This window comes from Hippopotamus amphibius, chromosome 11, assembly GCF_030028045.1.
Source record: "Hippopotamus amphibius kiboko isolate mHipAmp2 chromosome 11, mHipAmp2.hap2, whole genome shotgun sequence".
Classification (NCBI taxonomy): Eukaryota; Metazoa; Chordata; class Mammalia; order Artiodactyla; family Hippopotamidae; genus Hippopotamus; species Hippopotamus amphibius.
This window is the reverse complement of record NC_080196.1, coordinates 9,947,003-9,964,751: the sequence shown is the minus strand read 5'-3', so window position 1 is coordinate 9,964,751 and position 17,749 is coordinate 9,947,003. Positions and strand designations below refer to the sequence as shown.

Here is a 17,749-nt window from a genome sequence, read left to right as displayed (position 1 = left end):
CAAGGCTGCCTAAGAGTCCCCATGACACAGAAGCCAGCCTCCTCCCGAGTGCAGGATGTATTCAAGAGAGAGGGAGAAAGTGTGAGCAAGCAGGAAGCTGCAGTGCCTTTTATGACATAATTTCTAAAGGCACACGCTGTCACTTCTACTTTATTCTATTCATCAGAAGTGAGCCCACTTCTATTCACCAAGTCAAGCCCACACTCAATGGGAGGGGATTCTATACTCCACATCTTACAGGGAGGAGGATCAAAGAATGTGTGGTGGTTGAAACCCACCATAAGTGTAAAAAGTCATTTGTCCCATCCCTACTAACTTGTAAAAGCCTTTCTGATCTATAATGACACTTCTATCATATATCAGGTTTCCACATAAGTAGACATTTGTTTCTGAGCTCTCTGCTCTAATCCATTGATTTATTTATCTGGTCCTACACCAGCACTACACTTTTTAACTTTACTAATCTTGATGCATGATAGGTCATTTGTGGTAGCCAATGAACTGCACTACCTGTATTCAGACCTGTGTGGTTCCCAATGCTTAAATCTATTGATAGATTGGCCTTCTGACTTGGTTTGATCTTAGGATGAGATGAAGGTAATACTATGCCAATTCCTGGCCTAAACCTTAGGCCTGTAAGCTTTTGTCTTGTGCTCTTGGGAGCGCCAAGCTCCATGTAAATAGTCTGGCTACCTGCTGGAGAGACCCCACAGGGAGATAACGTGCAGAGAGGGAGAAGCCCTGAGACTCCGTGGAGAAAGTGAGAAACCTAGCTGTCTTAGCAAGCCAGCTGAGTCCAGCCCTGAGCTGAGCCCAGCCCTGAGCTGAGCCTCCAGCTGAATGTAGCCATCCGAGTGACCACCTACAAGGGCAGCAGAACTGCCCCACTGAGCCCATCCCAGGCTGTGGTCACAGTAGTTGCTCTAAGCCACTAAGTGTTGGGGAGGTTTGTTATAAGTCAATAGATTATCGAAATTGCTCTTTCCCTATCCTTACTCTTCTTTTTCAAAACTGCCATGTATTGAACTTATAGATTCATTTGGAGAAAGAGTATTGCCTTTCTTTTTGTCACTGTATTCAGCTTTTCTTTTATAAATATCTTTTTATATTGAATATTTTCCCTATAAAGTCCTGAATAGCATTTGCTTAATTTTCCGTAGATTCAATATAATTTCTAATGCTATTGTGAATGAGAAGTTTTTCTACTACCTTTTCTAATTGGTTATTGAAGGTATAAAGGGATACTAATTTTTTTATGTTGATCTTTTTTTGCAGCAATCTTGCTAAACCCTATTGTTCTTTCCTATAGTTGTCTGAAGAGTCTCTTGGATTCTCAATGAAGACAAATTGCAAATTATGAGAATTCTCTCTTTTTCCCTGATTCTTTTGCCTCTCCTTTTCTTTTTTTTTTTTATAAATTTATTTATTTATTTATTTATTTGGCTGTATTGGATCTTCGTTGCTGCACACGGGCTTTCTCTAGTTGCGGCGAGGGGGGGCTACTCTTCCTTGTGGTGCGCAGGCTTCTCATTGAGGTGGCCTCTCTTGCTGCAGAGCATGGGCTCCAGGTGCATGGGCTTCAGTAGTTGCGGCACATGGGCTCAATAGTTGTGGCGCACGGGCTTAGTTGCTCCATGGCATGTGGTATCTTCCTGGGGCAGGGATTGAACCCGTGTCCCCTGCATTGGCAGGCAGGTTCTTACCCACTGCACCACCTAGGAAGTCCTAATTCTTTTGCCTCTCCTTTTCTTGTCTCCTTTCATCGGCAAGGACTTCCAGTTCAATGTTGCAAAGTAGGGGCGAAAATGAGCACCCTGACTTGTACCTGAACTTAAAAAGAATTTGTTTAAAGTTTTAACACTAAGTATGATATATTTTTTTTCAATTTCATAAACTTTATTAGAGCTCAAGAAAAGCTCATTCTTTTCACAGAAGCTTATCTCCTTTCTCTGTGGTCTGTAAAATTTCAAAGCCTTAACACACAGTTTAGTCTGAATCTGTTTTAAATGTACTATTAAGTATGATATTATTATAGGATTTTTTGGGGGGGGAGATATTTTATCGAGTTAAGTACTACTTATTTTTTAAAGTTTTTTTTTAATGAGTATTGAATTTTATTGCTTACCTTTTTCTGTATTTATTGAGATTATCTTTTGGTTCTTATCCTTTTTATATCTTTATATTTTATAGTAATATGATACATTTTCTAATGTCATACATATTTTTAAAGGATAAACTGTACTTAATTATGATTACTTTTATACACTGTTAGGTTTGCTACTTATTTATATAAAACCTTACATTTATATTCATACATGATATTGGCCTGTACTTTTGTTTCTTTTTCAAAAAATACTGTTCTTTCTTACTTATGTTAACATCATAAAATGAATTAGGTAGCTTTTCCCCTTTTCTTGCTCTCTGGAACTGTTTGGCTAAAATAGGAATTATCTGTCTCTTGAACTTTGGGTTAAACGTGCCTGTCAAGATGTCTAAACCTGTTGCCTTTTTTGAGAAGAGAGATTTGACTAGCCATTTAATTATTTTGATAGTTATTGGTATATTCAGATTTTCTGCTTCTTCTTGGTCACTTTTGTAATTTGTATTTTTTTGTAGAGTTGACCATTTCATGAAAGTTTTTAAAATTGTAGGCACAGTTTTATTTGTAGTATATTTTGTCCTAATATTGTTTGTTTTGCTTTTTCTCCTTTTTCAAATCAGTCTTTCTGGAAGTTTATTTTGTTATTTTAAATAGTGATCTTTTGGTTTTATTGATAATTTTTATTTTCTTGGTTTTAGATGCTATTATTTGGGTTTTATATTAATTTTTGCTTCTAGATTCTTTCTAGATTATTTTCTCTCTCTAGATCATTTAGTTGAGTGCTTATTCATTAATTTTCAAATCTCTTTCTAAAAAAAAGTATATCTAAGCTTTCAATTTTCCCTGGAGTATAATTTTAGCTGTATCTCATGTTTTTATATGCATGCTTTCATTATTTATCATTTCTAAATATTTTTCATTTTCATTATGGTTTCTTTTTTAATCCAGAGATTATTTAAAACAATATTTTTTATTGTCAAATTTATGGGATGGGAGAATACATGTCTACTGTTGCTTTCTATTTTCAGTGCATTGTGGTAAAAGAGCATATTTGGTGTTTTGGTATGACAGCATTCTTCTGGAATTTGTTGTGATTTTCTTTGTGCCTAACCAGTAGTCAAATGTGTAAATGTTCTGGGTGGGCTTACAAAGGATATGTAGTCTTTATTCGTTGGGTGAAGGTTCTTTCTAAATAACTATTTATTATTCCTAAATATGAGGTGTTGTTTTCATAATAAATATATACTTCGTTTGGAGAACAGGATTAAAAAAGAGTCTATCTCTATAAGAACCTCCTCTTATCAGAAAGGGAGGACAGGTTCCAGAAGCAGAACCTGAGTAAGAGCCTGGGAAACCGAGGGCATCATCTAGTTTTGGAAAAACCAACCCCTTCTCCACCTCCCAGGCTGGGGAGGGTCTGGTGTAATGCTCCTGCCTTTGGACATGCCAGAGCAAGTGAGGATGGTGTGGATGTCAGCGGTGTCATTGCCTCTGTGACCAGCTCCTAGAGACCTGAAAGGCTGGTGCAGAAGTGGTCTCTGCTGAACAGCACAGTTGGGACCCATGGTTAATCAGGCCCTTCCTGTTTTGCATATTTCTCCTTTGCCAATACCTGATAGAGTTCCTTAACTTGGGGTACGATCTGATTAGATCTGAGTGGATTGACATGAATTAAATGAAAGGGAATTGAATATTCATTTAGCTTGGCCTGAGGGTTGGTGTTCCAGCTGAGGGTGTTTTAGCGAGGGACAGTCTCCCTTCTATAACCAGCACTTCCTTTAGTTCTGCGTGATTCCTTGTGGGGCAGCTTTTTGCTTTTAGCTGGTGGAATTGTCATCAGACATTCATCAACAGGTTTGACTTCTCTCCAGTGTTCTTGGTCTGGACTCTCTTAGCCAGGCTTTTCTCCTTTCTGTGCTCTTCAGTAGCCAGCGGCTCCCTTGCTTTCTCTTCCTGTCATCTCGCTGACTGTGATCTTACACAATCACAAGTGCCACTCCACTGCTAGACGACGTTCTTCTAGTTGGCGCAAGCCTCCCGACCCAAAGGCAGAGGGCCCAGCGGCTGCCAGTGAGTTACAGTTCTGCTTGAGTGATGGTCTCTCCTCCCCTGGGGGACCCGAGGGCCCACAAGCAGGTCACCCCCTCCGCATGAGGCCTTCCTCGGTGTACCCCAGTGTGCTGTCAGGTACTCTTGATCTGTGTACCATGAAGTGGGAAGGGCAGGTAAACTCTGTGAGCTGAAGGTAAATATGCTTTCATTTGTAAGCCACAGTCTCACGTTTCATGTTATACCTGAGAGGATTGCGCTCCCAGCCCTCTGCAAAGTTTTGTTGAAATGTTGTAGTCATGTGTTAGCCGTGTGTGAAGAGGAAAAACAAAAGGTGTGTATGTGGCCTGGTGTTCCAGCAGTGGGGGTGGGGTGGGGGTGGGGGGGACAGCCGGGTTATTGTGGTGGTAGCAGTAGCTGGTGAGAGACTCCAAAGGCAAAGAAACTTCCAGAAGAATCAGGGCTGCCGCTTCCCTGCCCCTGTGTGGACTGTCCCTCCATTACTTACTAGAGAGGTTCTAAATTTCATTTTATTGAGGCAAGGAGCATCTCCTATTCCTTTCCCCTACCTTGACGCCTCCCCCCCACCCCCGCCTCCTCTGCCTCTGCCTTCCTCACACGTGGTTTGTGTGTGTGTCACAAACTGTAGTTTTATGCTCCTCACATACTACATTGCAAGTGCCTGTTTGCTTGTCTGTCTGATGCACAAGCCATGAGCTGCCTGAGGGATACGATGGCATCTTTCAGTTCTGTACTCCCAGTGAGCACCTAGGGGACCCATGCAGAGCAGGCAGGAAGTGACCCTACATTGAACGTAGGGCCTCTGGTCAGCTGGCATCACATACCAGCATGGCTGTACGGCTCGTGGAAACGGTCACCTGACTACCCTGACCTCTCCCCCCAGGTCTCCCAGGCCTGACCAAGACCCGGCAGCTACTGTGTTGTTGTTTGATCTTGTAGGGGCCTCCAAGACCCTGCTCCAGGGGTATTGGTGTTCGTTTGGATTGGTTTGTGCCCATGATATACCAGATAGTAAATAATCTTACTATCATCCCTGGGTGGGTGAGTGAATGAATGAATGGCTGTGGTTTCCTTCTACTCCCATTGTGCTTGAGTTGCATGCCATGTCCTTTCTGCCATTATTGTCCCAGGCCACACTTTGCCCCTGATTCCCTCTACCTAAGATCAAGTCTTGGGGACTTCCCTGGTGGTCCAGTGGTTAAGGCTTTGCCTTCCAATGCAGGGGGTGTGGGTTGGATCTCTGGTTGGGAGGCTATGGGGAGCTAAAATCCCATATGCCTTGCGGCAAACAAACAAACAAACAAACACACCCATAAAAAAATGAAGCAATATTGTAACAAATTCAATAAAGACAAAAAAAAAGTGGTCCACATCAAAAAAAAAAAATCTTAAAAAAGAAACAAGCCCTGGGTCTCTCAGCCCTCTGGACCATGTAACTACAGGGCCACTGTCTGCATTATGGTATCTCTGTCCAGAAATGTATAGTTCAAGTGATAGATTTTTGGTGTTCTGTGAGTTGCCTTGATTAACGAATAGGAGAGACTTCTTTAAAATGGAGCATATATTGTTTTATGTGCTTACTCTTTAAACCAGTAACTGTTCCTAAAATTTGAATTGCAAAGCCCCTGTCATTCTCTCCCCAGTTGTTCTCGTGTGCTAATCTGTGTATGTAAGCAGTGTGTTAATGATTTGGGATGCTAAATAGTTTCCCTATGTACTTATTGATCTGTCCGAAAAAAGCACCCTCCACACTTTATTTATGGAGCAATTATGCCATCTGCCCCTGTGCCTTCACACACTGACGGAGGCAGCAGAAATCTACACAGAAGAGCGTTATTCCAGAGATATCACCGGCATGAAGAGGCCAAGTGCCCTGAGGATTTTCACACATCAAGAAGAAGAGTTCTGTATTTTCCATGAAACCTTGTGATACCCAAGCCCCTGCGTCCTTACTTTAAACCACTCCCACTCTCCAAGAGCCATGGATTTGGTGGTGGTACTTTAAAGGGCATCTGAGTTTCTCTTGGCTTGGTGAGTAATACAGATAAGAAATCTGTTGTGAAACCACTTAGTCGAGTCAGTTACTCTTTCTGGCATTTCAGAGGACTGGTAGCTAGCTAGACGCATTTAGGCTCCCTCCCTCAATGAGTTCATTTACTCAGAGTTGGACCTGGAGATGAAAGAAATTTCTGAGCATGTGACCAGAACTGTTAGTTCATTTAAGTGTTTATATGTTTTGTTTTGTTTTGTTTTTTTGGGGGGTACACCAGGTTCAATCATCTGTTTTTATACACATATCCCCGTATTCCCTCCCTTCCTTGACTCCCCCGCCTCGAGTCCCACCACCCTCCCTGCCCCAGTCCTCTAAGGCATCTTCCATCCTCGAGTTGGACTCCCTTTGTTATACAACAACTTCCCACTGACTGTTTTACAGTTGGTAGTATATATATGTCTGTGCTACTCTCTCGCTTCGTCTCAGTTTCCCCTTCACCCCCCGCCCCCTCCCATACCTCGAGTTCTCCAGTCCATTCTCTGTATCTGCATCCTTGTGTTTTGTTTTTTTAATGTAAGAAAAAAAGGAAAATACAGAAATGTAGAAGGAAGCAATTTTTTTTTTAATGAATTATTTATTGGCTGCGTTGGGTCTTTGCTGCACACGGGCTTTCTCTAGCTGCAGTGAGCGAGGGCTACTCTTCATTGCGTTGCATGGGCTTCTCATTGCAGTGGCTTCTCTTGTTGTGGAGCACAGGCTCTAGGAGCGTGGGCTTCAGTGGTTGTGGCACATGGGCTCAATAGTTGTGGCTCACGGGCTTAGTCGCTCTGCAGCATGTGGTATCTTCCTAGGGCAGGGATTGAACCCATGTTCCCTGCATTGGCAGGCGGATTCTTAACCACTGAACCACCTAGGAAGTCCCAAAAGAAGCAGTTTTCATTTTATAAGTTATTTCTTTTTTTTTAAATTAATTAATTAATTAATTTATTGGCTGTGCTGGGTCTTTTTTTGCTGTGCGCGGGCTTTCTTTTAGTTGCGGTGAGTGGGGGGTACTCTTCGTTTTGGTGTGCGGGCTGCTCATTGCCGTGGCTTCTCTTGTAGAGGAGCATGGGCTCTAGGCACGTGGGCTTCAGCAGTTGCAGCACATGGGCTCAATAGTTGTGGGTCACGGGCTCTAAAGCGCAGGCTCAGTTGTTGCGGCGCGCGGGCTTAGTTGCTCCACGGCATGCGGGATCTTCCTGGAGCAGGGCTCGAACCCGTGTCCCCTGCATTGGCAGGCGGATTCTCAACCACTGCACCACCTAGGAAGCCCCCATAAGTTATTTCTTAAAAATTTATGTAGTTGAATGTATAGCAATGTGAATGCACTTAATACCATTGAGTTGTACATTAAAATGATGAAAATGGAAAATTTTATGTATGTTTTATCCCAATTAAAAAACAAACAGGACTTCCCTGGTGGTGCAGTGGTTAAGAATCCGCCTGCCAATGCAGGGGACATGGGTTCTATTCCCTGGTCCAGGAAGATCCCACATGCCGTGGAGCAATTAAGCCCGTGCACCACAGCTACTGAGCCTGTGCTCTAGAGTCCACAAGCTGCAACTACTGAGGTCCGCATGCCTAGAGCCTGTGCTCTGCAACAAGAGAAGCCACAGCAATGAGAAGCCCATGCACTGCAACAGAGTAGCCCCTGATTGCCACAACTAGAGAAAGCCTGCATGCAGCAATAAAGACCCAACACCGCCAAAAAATAAAATATATAAATAAATTATAAACCGCCCCCAAACCCCCCAAATATACTTGTAACAATATTATATATGCAATGTTGTCTTGGCTTTTTAAACATAGCATTATCCTATCATCATTTTTCCATGCTATTATGTGATATTAGAACATTTTACTGTCTGTGTGATTATTCATTCAACAAAGATTTATTATGTATCAGTAAGGTACCAAGCACTGTTATAGGCCATGGAGAGACAGCAATAAGTGAGGCCAACAAGAGCCCTGGCCCCAAAGCACTTATATTCTAGCCAGGAGAGACAGGCAGCGGTCAAGGAAGCAAACGCCAGACGATTGTGCACGTGGCTGCATGGAATAAGCAGGGCAGTGTCGGAAAGCAGCCATAAGAGGGTTGGAAAGAGTCTACCATCACTGTGGTGAGGAAGATGCCACATGTGAATTGAGCCCAAAAGGCTGAGAACAAGCCAGCAGGTGAATGGAGGCCCGAGGAGCTGCATTCCTGGCAGAGGGAACCGAAAGTGCAAAGCTCTTGAGGCAGCAGAGAACCAGGCAAGAGTGCAGAATCGAGAGGGGGCGAGTGTGACGGACACGAGCCGGGGAGTGAGTGCTATCAGACACGGAGGGGAGGGACAGAGCAGAGAGCCTCCTGGGCCACGTGGAGGGGTTTAGATTGTGTTGCCAGGGCAGCAGGAAAGCAGCCGAGGGTTTGAAACAAGTCAGTGACATGCTTTGCAAAGTTCTCCCTGATTACTTGCAGGTCAGAGGTGTTGAGAGTGTGAGGGTCAGTCCTTTTAGGAGGCTACTGAGGACATCCCGCGGATGATGGCAGGCAGTACTGTCTCTGTCCCTATCCCCGGGAGCAGCAGCACAGAGGGGCACCTCTCTCCTGACCTGGATGGCAGCTCTAGTGAAGCACGCCTCTGGGGTCAGTGGCTCTTTGTTAGGGGAAGGGGACAAAGACCAAGAAGAGAAAGGCAAGCATGCTTCCTTCTCCGTCTTCTCTGGAGGACCAAGGGCGCGGATGTCAGGGCAAGATAGAGGCTGTGGTATCTAACCGAAGGTAGATACCCACCCATGCTTAGTGGTTCCATGCTGTGATTCTAGAATCAGGTGATTTTAGTCAAATGCTTGCCTTTATGACCACCCTCAGGCAAATTGCTTTTTTATGTAGCAGTTTCTTTATTTGGAATAATGGGGATAATTGTACTTCCCTGAAAAAGCTCTGAGGAGTAAATGCATACAACATTCTTAGCTTATGCCTCATATATAGCAAGCACCCAATAAATGGCAGCTATTAACAACAACAACAACAAAAAGCCCAGAATTGAAAGTACAATGATGAATAGTTATTTTAAAATAAACTCTAATAAAAACAAAATTTCAGCATGATGCGTATTAGAACTGTTTAGTAGGATTGCTCTAGAATCTGCAGCAGTCATTCTATGCTAGTTCTTCAACTTTGGCAAAGCTCTGTTTCTACAAGTAGCAAGAGGATTTCATTCCACAAATACTAAGATTTATAAGGATATTGGGTATTTACGGATACTCAGCTAAAAATAACCAAAGCCCGTTTCTACTTTGTGTCAAAGGACTAAACAAATCTAAATAGCAAGACTTTCTCTTTTTCATTAAAATATTTCCAAAATTGTGGAAGAAAATAAGCCAAATTATTTACAGGAGCTATGTAAGGATAGAGAGATTAAGGTAGGAGTCATCTTGTTTTCTGAAATTTCTGTAATATAAGTGACTTTTATCACGAAAAATATTTAAAATTATCATTAAAACTAAATATGAGAAAAAATTCCATTTCATCATCATGCTAGCGCTGTGGATAAAAAATAAATCCTTTCTATTTTTATTTCTAAAAGAAGATTTAGGATGTTCTTTTTGGAGTCACATGACAATTATCTGAAATTAAAATGGGCCTGAAATCTTCACCCAAATGTAAATAGTAGAGGTTGGCAGCTAATCCGTGGATTGGGGGGAAAGAAAATTCTAGGCCTATTTGCAGAACTGTTTTAAAATGTCAAAATGTCAGGCTGTGTTGGGATTCAGGATCCAGGTTAAAGAGGGTTTCACGGGCACAACATGAGGAATAACCACCAGATGTGTCAGAGGGTATCGTGTGTACAAGCGCTATGGTTCAAAGGTCTGTGTTATCAGAAGCTCAGAATCGAGGTGTAATCCTCCCCAGCTCAGTGCTGATCAAGCACAACTGCCGAGTTCCTGAGAAACAAATGTCTGCCCAGCTTCTCTGTTAGCCCCAGGCTGGGAAATTGCCCCAATTCCTTCTCACTTACCTCCCAGGTGCAGTCAGCGAGGAGGCCCAGGAGGTTTCATCCCCTTGCTGTAGCACAAAGTGCCTGTTTTATTACAGGCACCTGGGCCCGCATCCTCAGTCCCCTGCCTGCCACCTTTGTTCAGTCTTCGTCCTGTCCTTCACTTTTGGGTTACCGCAGTGGTCTCCTTGTGGGTCTGTCATGGGCGCAACCCATCTTCCACAATAGAACCTGAGCGATGGTTCTGAAACGCCAATCTGATGGTGCACTGTCTGCTTTGAGTCTTTCAGTCATTCCCCATCACATCCTGGCCTCTTTCACACATACCCTCCCACCTTGAGTTAGCTTGTTTTCAGCCCCGCTCCGTCCGGACTCTCCCCACCCCTTTCTTCTAGCTTACTCCAGCACAGTCTTTCAAAGCTTGGGTCCAGCCCACTCCCCTCTCTGCAAGTCTTCAAAGGCTTCCCATTTTGATTTCAAAGCTCTTCTCTGCTCCCAAATCATCCCTGCAGGCCCCTACCTTGGCCTGAGTCACTGTATCACAATCATAATTCATGTCCCCAATCAACAAGCCATCCTCAACCTTATTTGTCCAGGGCCTAAACCATTTTGCATGTGGTGCGTGGCACAGTTCTAAGGAGTTTATATTATCTCATACAATCCTTATAATAGTACGTGGTTATTAGAAGAACATATAAACATTTGTCCAACAAATATATATTGTCTAGCAGATGCCAGATACAATTTTAGGCACCGGGGGTTCGGCAATGAACAAGACACACAAACTTCTGATCTCAGTGAGTTTATATATAGTCTATGGAGGCAAATGGATGATAAACAGATAAACAGGTATCTAATATGATGTGAGGCGGTGAGAGGAGCTATAATGAAAAAAAAAGAAAGCCAGGCAAAGGGATGAAATGTAACAGAGGTTATCTTAGATAGGATGGTCAGGCAAGGCAACCCGAGGAGGGGACATCTGAGCAGAGGCCTGAGTAAAGTGAGTGAGTGGGCCACGTGGATGCGTTAGGGTGGCAGTGGGCAGAGGAAACAGAGAGTTCAAAGGCCCTGGGGCAAGGACAGGTCAGTCTGTATAGTGCATAGTGAGGAGGCCAGTGTGCTGGGATGCAGGGTGTGGGGCGGAACATGGTAGGAGGTATACGAGGCAGGGGTGGGGTGGGTAGGTCAGGTAGAGCTCTTCAGGCCATCTTGAGGCCCGTGGAGTTTATTCACTGGTAGCTGTCAAGCCTGGTGGGACATGATCTGACCTACCTTTTAAAAGATCACTCTGCCTGCTGAGTGGGAGCTACTGTGAGGTGCAAGGGTGGAAGTAGGGAGAGCAGTAAGGAGGCAGATACTGTGGTCCAGGTAGTGATGATGGTGACTCAGGCTCCCCACCACGGCCGAGAAGTGGTCAAACTCTGGATACACTGTGAAAGCAGGGCAGACAGGACCTGCTGATGCTTGGCCGTAGAGTGTATAAGAGAGAGAGGAGTCCTGAATGGTTCCAAGGTTTTTGGCCAACTGGTGGACTGGGGGTGCCATGTGTTGAGATGGGGATAATTGAGGTTGCAATAGTTTGGGAGGTGGGTGGAAAATGAAGTGTTCTGTTTTAGGCCCATAAGCTTGAGTTGCTGCCAGGATTCAGTTTTATCTTCTGTGAAATGGGGATCATGTTTATTTTACACATTTCTTATGAGACTCCAATGTGATCATTTTCATATTATGTAGATGGAAGGTTTATTTTTATTCTCACTGCAGCTAGAGATAGAGTTCCCTTTAAAAGAACAGAAACAAAACTCTTCTTATGGGCTCGACGTTGCCGCTCTTGTACAACTGTCTCTCACATCAAGGAATGATGTTGATAACAGACCCACTCTCCATGTTTATTTAACATTCATGTAGAGCTTCCTATGTTCCAGAAATCTCCTAACGACTTTATAAAACTAACTCATAATCCACTAAAATCCTTGGCGGTATATACCGTTAGTACGCCCATTTTACAGATGAAACGCGCCCAGAGTGGTGAAGTGATTTCCTTAAGAGCCAGGAGTCAACCCCAGGTGCTCCAGCTCTGCTTCCAGCCCCGGCGCCAAGCTCCACAACCCCTGCCCCCTGTGAGCGGTGCCATCTTTGACATGTGACCTGACCTCTGGGTACTGAGACAGTACCTCCTGCCTAGCCTCATTGCCTGCTCCCCTGCCCCCATGGGCATTCCTGCCTTGATTCTTAGAAAACCTCTGCTCTAAAGAAGCCTATCTCCACTGTCAACATTAGAGCATTTTTACCACCCCTCCCCAAGAAATCCTGTTCTCATTAGGAACCACTCCGTTTCCCGCCAAGCCCCCCCCAGCCCCAGGCGTCCACTAGAGTACTTTCTGTCTCTGCAGAATTGCAGGACATTTTATATAAATGGAATCATATAACTTGTGGGTTTTTGTTTCTAGCACAGTTTTCAAGGCTCACTCAGGTGGCGGTATGTATCCATATTTCGTATTTCGTTTTTTAAACTACTGAATAATATTTCATTGTATAAAACATACCACATTCTGTTATCCATTCATCAGGTGATGGACATTTGAGTTGTTTCCATATTTTGGCTACAATAAATCTGCTGCTACGAAAAAAAGAGGGAGTCCTGTCAGTATTGATGGCAACACCACCTTTGTGTCAGCCACCCAGGCACTCAGTGTCCTCCCTGTTTACCTTCTAAGGCCCTGAGGTCAGCCTCGTGTGTGTACTGTTACACACAGGCTTCTTTGGTATCCTGTTCTCTCCATGCGCTCCACCTCACTGCCAGTTGTTAAAAGTTGTTTTAAAAGCTTTCAGGTATCACGCTTTTCACTCTTGTGTTCAAGCTGACCTTGTGTCACATTGAGCTGAGTGCTGAAGACGAGAGATGAACATGACAGGACGCCTGACCTCTCCAGAGACTTTGAGCTAGAGGCCAGGTCCCATGCCTTTCAGCTTGAGTCGCCCCCTCCCAGTACCAAGTGGGGGCAAAAAGGGCATTCAGTGAACATTCATTCATTCATTTATTTAGCAAATATTTATTGAGCGCTTACTACGACCCAGGCAGGCAGGATGATAGGTGCCTAGGATATGGCTGGAACCCAGACGTGCGCAGGGGCGCGGGGCGAGCCTCGGCCTGGCCCCGGCGGCTATTCCGCGAGGGCTCGTGAAGGGAGCAGAGGGTTAAGGCGGGGGAACAGGAGCGTAGAGGCTGCGGGAAACGGCGGCACATGAGCCAAAGCGCGAGTCCAGAGGCTGGCGTGGCTTCTGGCCGAGCGATCCCTCCATCTCCAAACCCAGACACACATGTGCCGCAGCCGCTTCGGGGACTCCTACTCCACTGCGGCCGCCAGGCACAGCAGCGTCTACGCGGGCGCCGGCCTCCGGGGGGAAGCAGAGCTCATCAAGATCAGACTGTCTGGGAGGAAGGCGGCTGGACGGTGCGTGCGCGGCCGGAGAGGATGGCGCACGATTGGAGGTTCTCTTAGGAGGAGACGGGAGAACTCCCCGGCTCGTGGCCCAAACTCTGCAGCCTGGCTTCCAACCCCAGGCCTGTTGCTTACCTGTTGTGCGACCTTGCGTAAGACCCTGAACCTTCCCGGACTCAGTTACATCATCAGTTATATGGGTTTCCTTAGGGTTGGCGCGAGGATTCAGGGAGAATGCAAGGAAAGCTGCTTTAGCGTGGCGCCCGGCACGGAGGTGGTAATGACCCTCCTGCTCACACCTGGCCGCCTCCCCGGGCCCGGGCGCCCGCGGCTCTCTTCCAAGGAACCGACCCCTTCGCCTAGGAAGGCGCGCCCCGCCTCGATAGATGTATTGGCTTGTTTGGGGCGGGGTTTGGAAAGAGGCGAGGAGAAGGAGGAGGTGGTGGCGGGCGGAGAAAGGGAAGAAGCGAGCCGCAGGAGGCGAGCGAGGCGGGGCCAGGGAGGAGCCGGGCGGGGTCTGGGCGCGGGCGCAGCGCGCACCGGGAGCCCGCGGCGGCGGGGGCGGGGCGGCGGCGGCGGGGGCGGGGCGGCGGCGGCGGGGGCGGGGCGGCGGCGGCGGCGGCGGCGGCGGCGGCCAATGGCGCGCGGCGCTGCGGCGGGGGCGGGGCAGGAACCCCCGGCCGCTGACAGCCCAACTCGCCAACTCCGCCCTCGCCCCCGCGGGATCCCCGAGCCCCAGGCGGCCAGCGGCCCAGGCCGCCCGAGCCGCGCGGCGAGCGGACATGGCAGCGGCGTGAGCAGGCTGGCCGCGGGTGGTGGCCGCCGCCGCGCTGCCCCTCCAGATCCGCGCCCGGCGCCCTCCCAGCCGCCTGCTTAGCCGGCCTCCTGGTGGCCGCCGGTGGATTTCTTTCGCAGAGGCGGGCGGGGAGGAAGGGGACCCCGCCGTGCCGCCGCTCCGGGCTCTGGCAGTGTGTCGAGGCTCGTGCGTGCGATTCACCGGCTGCGGAAAACGACGCGGGGGAGAGCGGGTGCCGGCCGCGGCGGCGCGGGCGCGGGGATGAGCCGGCCATGGAGCGGCCTCGGCGGGGCGCACGCAGCCGGCCCGCGCTGCGGCGGGGGCGTCGCCTGAGCCCGGGCTCCGCGGGGCTTCGGGGCCTCGGGCGCCCCGGGGGGGTCCCTGCCGCCGCCGCCGCCGGAAAGGACGGGAGCCCCGCGTGGCGGACACTGCAGCAGTCACCGTACTGAGGCGCCCGAGCCTGCTCCGCCTGCGGCTCGGGGCGCTCTGGGTACCCGGGCGCCTTGCCCGGTGCACGGCGGCTGGCGCACCGCGGCGAACCGGGTTGCGGGACTGGCGAGAGGGTTGTGTGTCCGCGTGTTCGAACGGAGACGCGAGCTAAAGCAGAACCAGGCGGACCGGAGCAGCCATGCTTCCCGGGGTGGGCGTGTTCGGCACCAGCCTCACGGCCCGTGTCATCATCCCGCTGCTGAAAGACGAGGGCTTCGCGGTGAAGGCGCTGTGGGGCCGCACACAGGAGGAAGCGGAGGAGCTGGCCAAGGAGATGAGCGTCCCCTTCTACACCAGCCGCATTGACGAGGTGCTGCTGCATCAGGACGTGGACCTGGTGTGCATCAACCTGCCGCCGCCCCTCACCAGGCAGATCGCAGTCAAGACCCTGGGTGAGCGGCCCCTCCCCCACCTCCCCTCCAGCCTTCCCTCCTTTCCTCGCCCGGCTGCTTTTCTCCTCTCGCCCCCTCTTCATCCCGGAAGCTTACTTGATATCTACGCCGACCCGGGGACCTGAGATCCCACATCCCACTCCGAGCTTTCTCTTTCCTCATGCCTGGCCGTCCCCACTCCTACGCTTCCTTCCTCCCTCCTGGCATCACCTGGGCGCGCTTTCCCACGTGCGTGGCGCCCAGAATGGAGGAGGCGTGTGTTCCAGGGAAGTCGACCAGGCGGAGGAAATGTTTAAGATTGGGGATGGGAGACGTAACTAAGCCGCCAGCTGTGTGTGTGTGTGTGTGTGTGTGTGTGTGTGTGTGTGTGTGTGTGTGTGTGTGTGTGTGTGTGTGTGTGTGTGTGTGTGTAGTGCGCGAGTGTGTGCGTGCGTGCGCGCCTGCGACAGGCGAGTGCGCGCCCAGGGACGCCTGAATAAAGGGCCCACACGTGTCTCAGGTTTTCCTGGGGGCGATAGACTACCTGACTGTCAGCAGCTGTGGCGCCCCGCTAGGACAGTTTGTTTCTTTCTGCTGGGAGTTAGTTTAGTGGCAGATGAGAGATGTGACAATCAGCTGGAATTATTTCCTCTTCGCTGAAAGCAAGGATGGTGGGAGTGGTTGGATGGGGGCGGGGGATCTATTCGGGCGTCTTGCGGGGGGCGGGGAGGGTCATAGGTTAGTAAAGACTTAATTGATAAAACCAGAGGGACTGAACTTTCGAGTGTGGCAGCCCAAGGATTGTCTTGCGCTCCCATTTGGAGTAGGAGCTTAGAATTTTAGGGGATGAGCGCAGTAGTTCCAGAGGCACGGATGCTTTGCGTGGGGAAAGGCCCCACGCGGCCACTTTCACATGGAAGCATGTAATAGTTCCATCTTAATTCCCGACAGGAGTAGTTCCTAAGCCTGGTGACAGGCAGATTGGGGGTGAGCTTACCAGCCTTCACCATCGGGTTCCCCCACCTAACCCAGGCCGACGGGACCATCTCAGAGCAGAGTATCAGAGTCACTGCCATGCCCCGAGGAAGAAGAGCATGTTTTGTCCGTCAGCAGTTCTCACATGAACCAGTTGGGTTGCTCACTCCTTAGGTCCGGAGAAAATGATATCGCCCACCCTTGAAAGTTGGTATTTTTGTTGGCCAGGAAAGAGACAAAGTTTAGGGCCCAGGATGCCACGTTAGAGAAGAGTTAGAAGGGAAGAACTGGGAAGGAATAGAAACTAATGGTAATTTATGTGATCTTGGAAAGAATGTTCTATTTTAAAAAACAGGCATGGATTTATGGTAGGTGATGTGCGTATATTTTAATGTAGAACTCTTTCTCCCTAGAAAATCACTTTCATCAGCCCATTCTGTTATTGACTTGGATGGGACATCTGATAGGATCCATAAGGAGGCCGTCCAGAGCTGTCAGTTTTCACATTAATTTTATTAAGCTTCTGACTATTGTTGCCTGTTTTCTTTGGCCCTGAATCGAATGTCATTCAGCTTTGGCCAATATTTCTTTTATGTTTGATCGAATATATATGTTGGGTAGCTAAGCTCTGTGTCCAAAATGGATCTCTGCATATTCAATAGATGATAAGCACCCTATAGAATAAATCTGTTAAGGAAAATCGTATAAGACAGGTCTGTCTTGAGCCCCAACTCTGCTAGAGGGCTTATGACTGATCACATCAGAAAGACCTTGTTGTAACATCACACCTCCCAGCCCCGCCCCCAGCAGCACAGTCCTGCAGGTCAGACCCACAGAGCAACCAAAGAGCATGTCTCCTGGGGGGTGGCAATTTGGGGAACAGGGGTGTTCCTGTTTTCTGACCATCTCTGGTACTGCAGCCATGAAAGCATTTAGGGTCTCTGGCTTTGAGACAAGTGGCACAAATTATACATTGCTGGATACTTCTGTTCTTATTTTCAAAAATCCCCATGGTTTTTTTTTCCTTGACAAGACTGAGGTGGGTTACCTTTTCAAAACCAAATGTCAGAGGCATAAGAAATAGGCTTGGTTTAATCATCATGACTGAGGAATAGGGGTTTGTTCATATTTTCATGGTAAGTCTTGGGCTTGTAAATTTTTTTAATTTCTGATTTCACTGTTAATCGGACCACCTGAGTTTGAGGTAGTCTGTGATTATAGGAAATGTGGAGGCTATGGATTTAAATGTGGCTGGACCTTAGGCTTCATCTTCAGTGGAAAATCCCCAGACGTGGCTCTTCTTCCCATTGTACCTGCGAGTACCCGGCGGGGTGGTCATCTTGGTTTGCTGTGCTGTCACAGTTAGAGGTTCACACATGCAACACAGGAAGTGAAAAACCCCAAACAGTTATTGGGCCGGTCTGGCCGTTGGGGGTTTGTAGATATTAGCCGTTGCCTGGAATTGAAACAGGCCAACCTTAACTATACTGGC

General features: G+C 47.8%; 1 protein-coding gene and 1 long non-coding RNA gene across 2 annotated transcripts in view; one reads left to right on the top strand and one right to left on the bottom strand.

Moving 5' to 3' along the window:
* Positions 1 to 6,780: 6,780 nt before the first annotated feature.
* Positions 6,781 to 14,019, bottom strand: LOC130831957 (uncharacterized). The gene is made up of 3 exons (XR_009048151.1): positions 13,762 to 14,019; positions 12,730 to 12,803; positions 6,781 to 7,074 (listed from the first exon to the last, which is right to left on the bottom strand). It is a non-coding gene; the product is annotated as an uncharacterized LOC130831957 (long non-coding RNA).
* A 1,019-nt stretch (positions 14,020 to 15,038) lies between these two features.
* The window catches only part of GFOD1 (Gfo/Idh/MocA-like oxidoreductase domain containing 1), a 99,885-nt gene continuing 97,174 nt past the window's right edge, over positions 15,039 to 17,749 (top strand). The window contains exon 1 of the mRNA XM_057698284.1: positions 15,039 to 15,303. Coding sequence (XP_057554267.1) covers positions 15,051 to 15,303 — 253 coding nt within the window. The 5' untranslated portion in view covers positions 15,039 to 15,050. The remainder of the gene's footprint in view (positions 15,304 to 17,749) is intronic.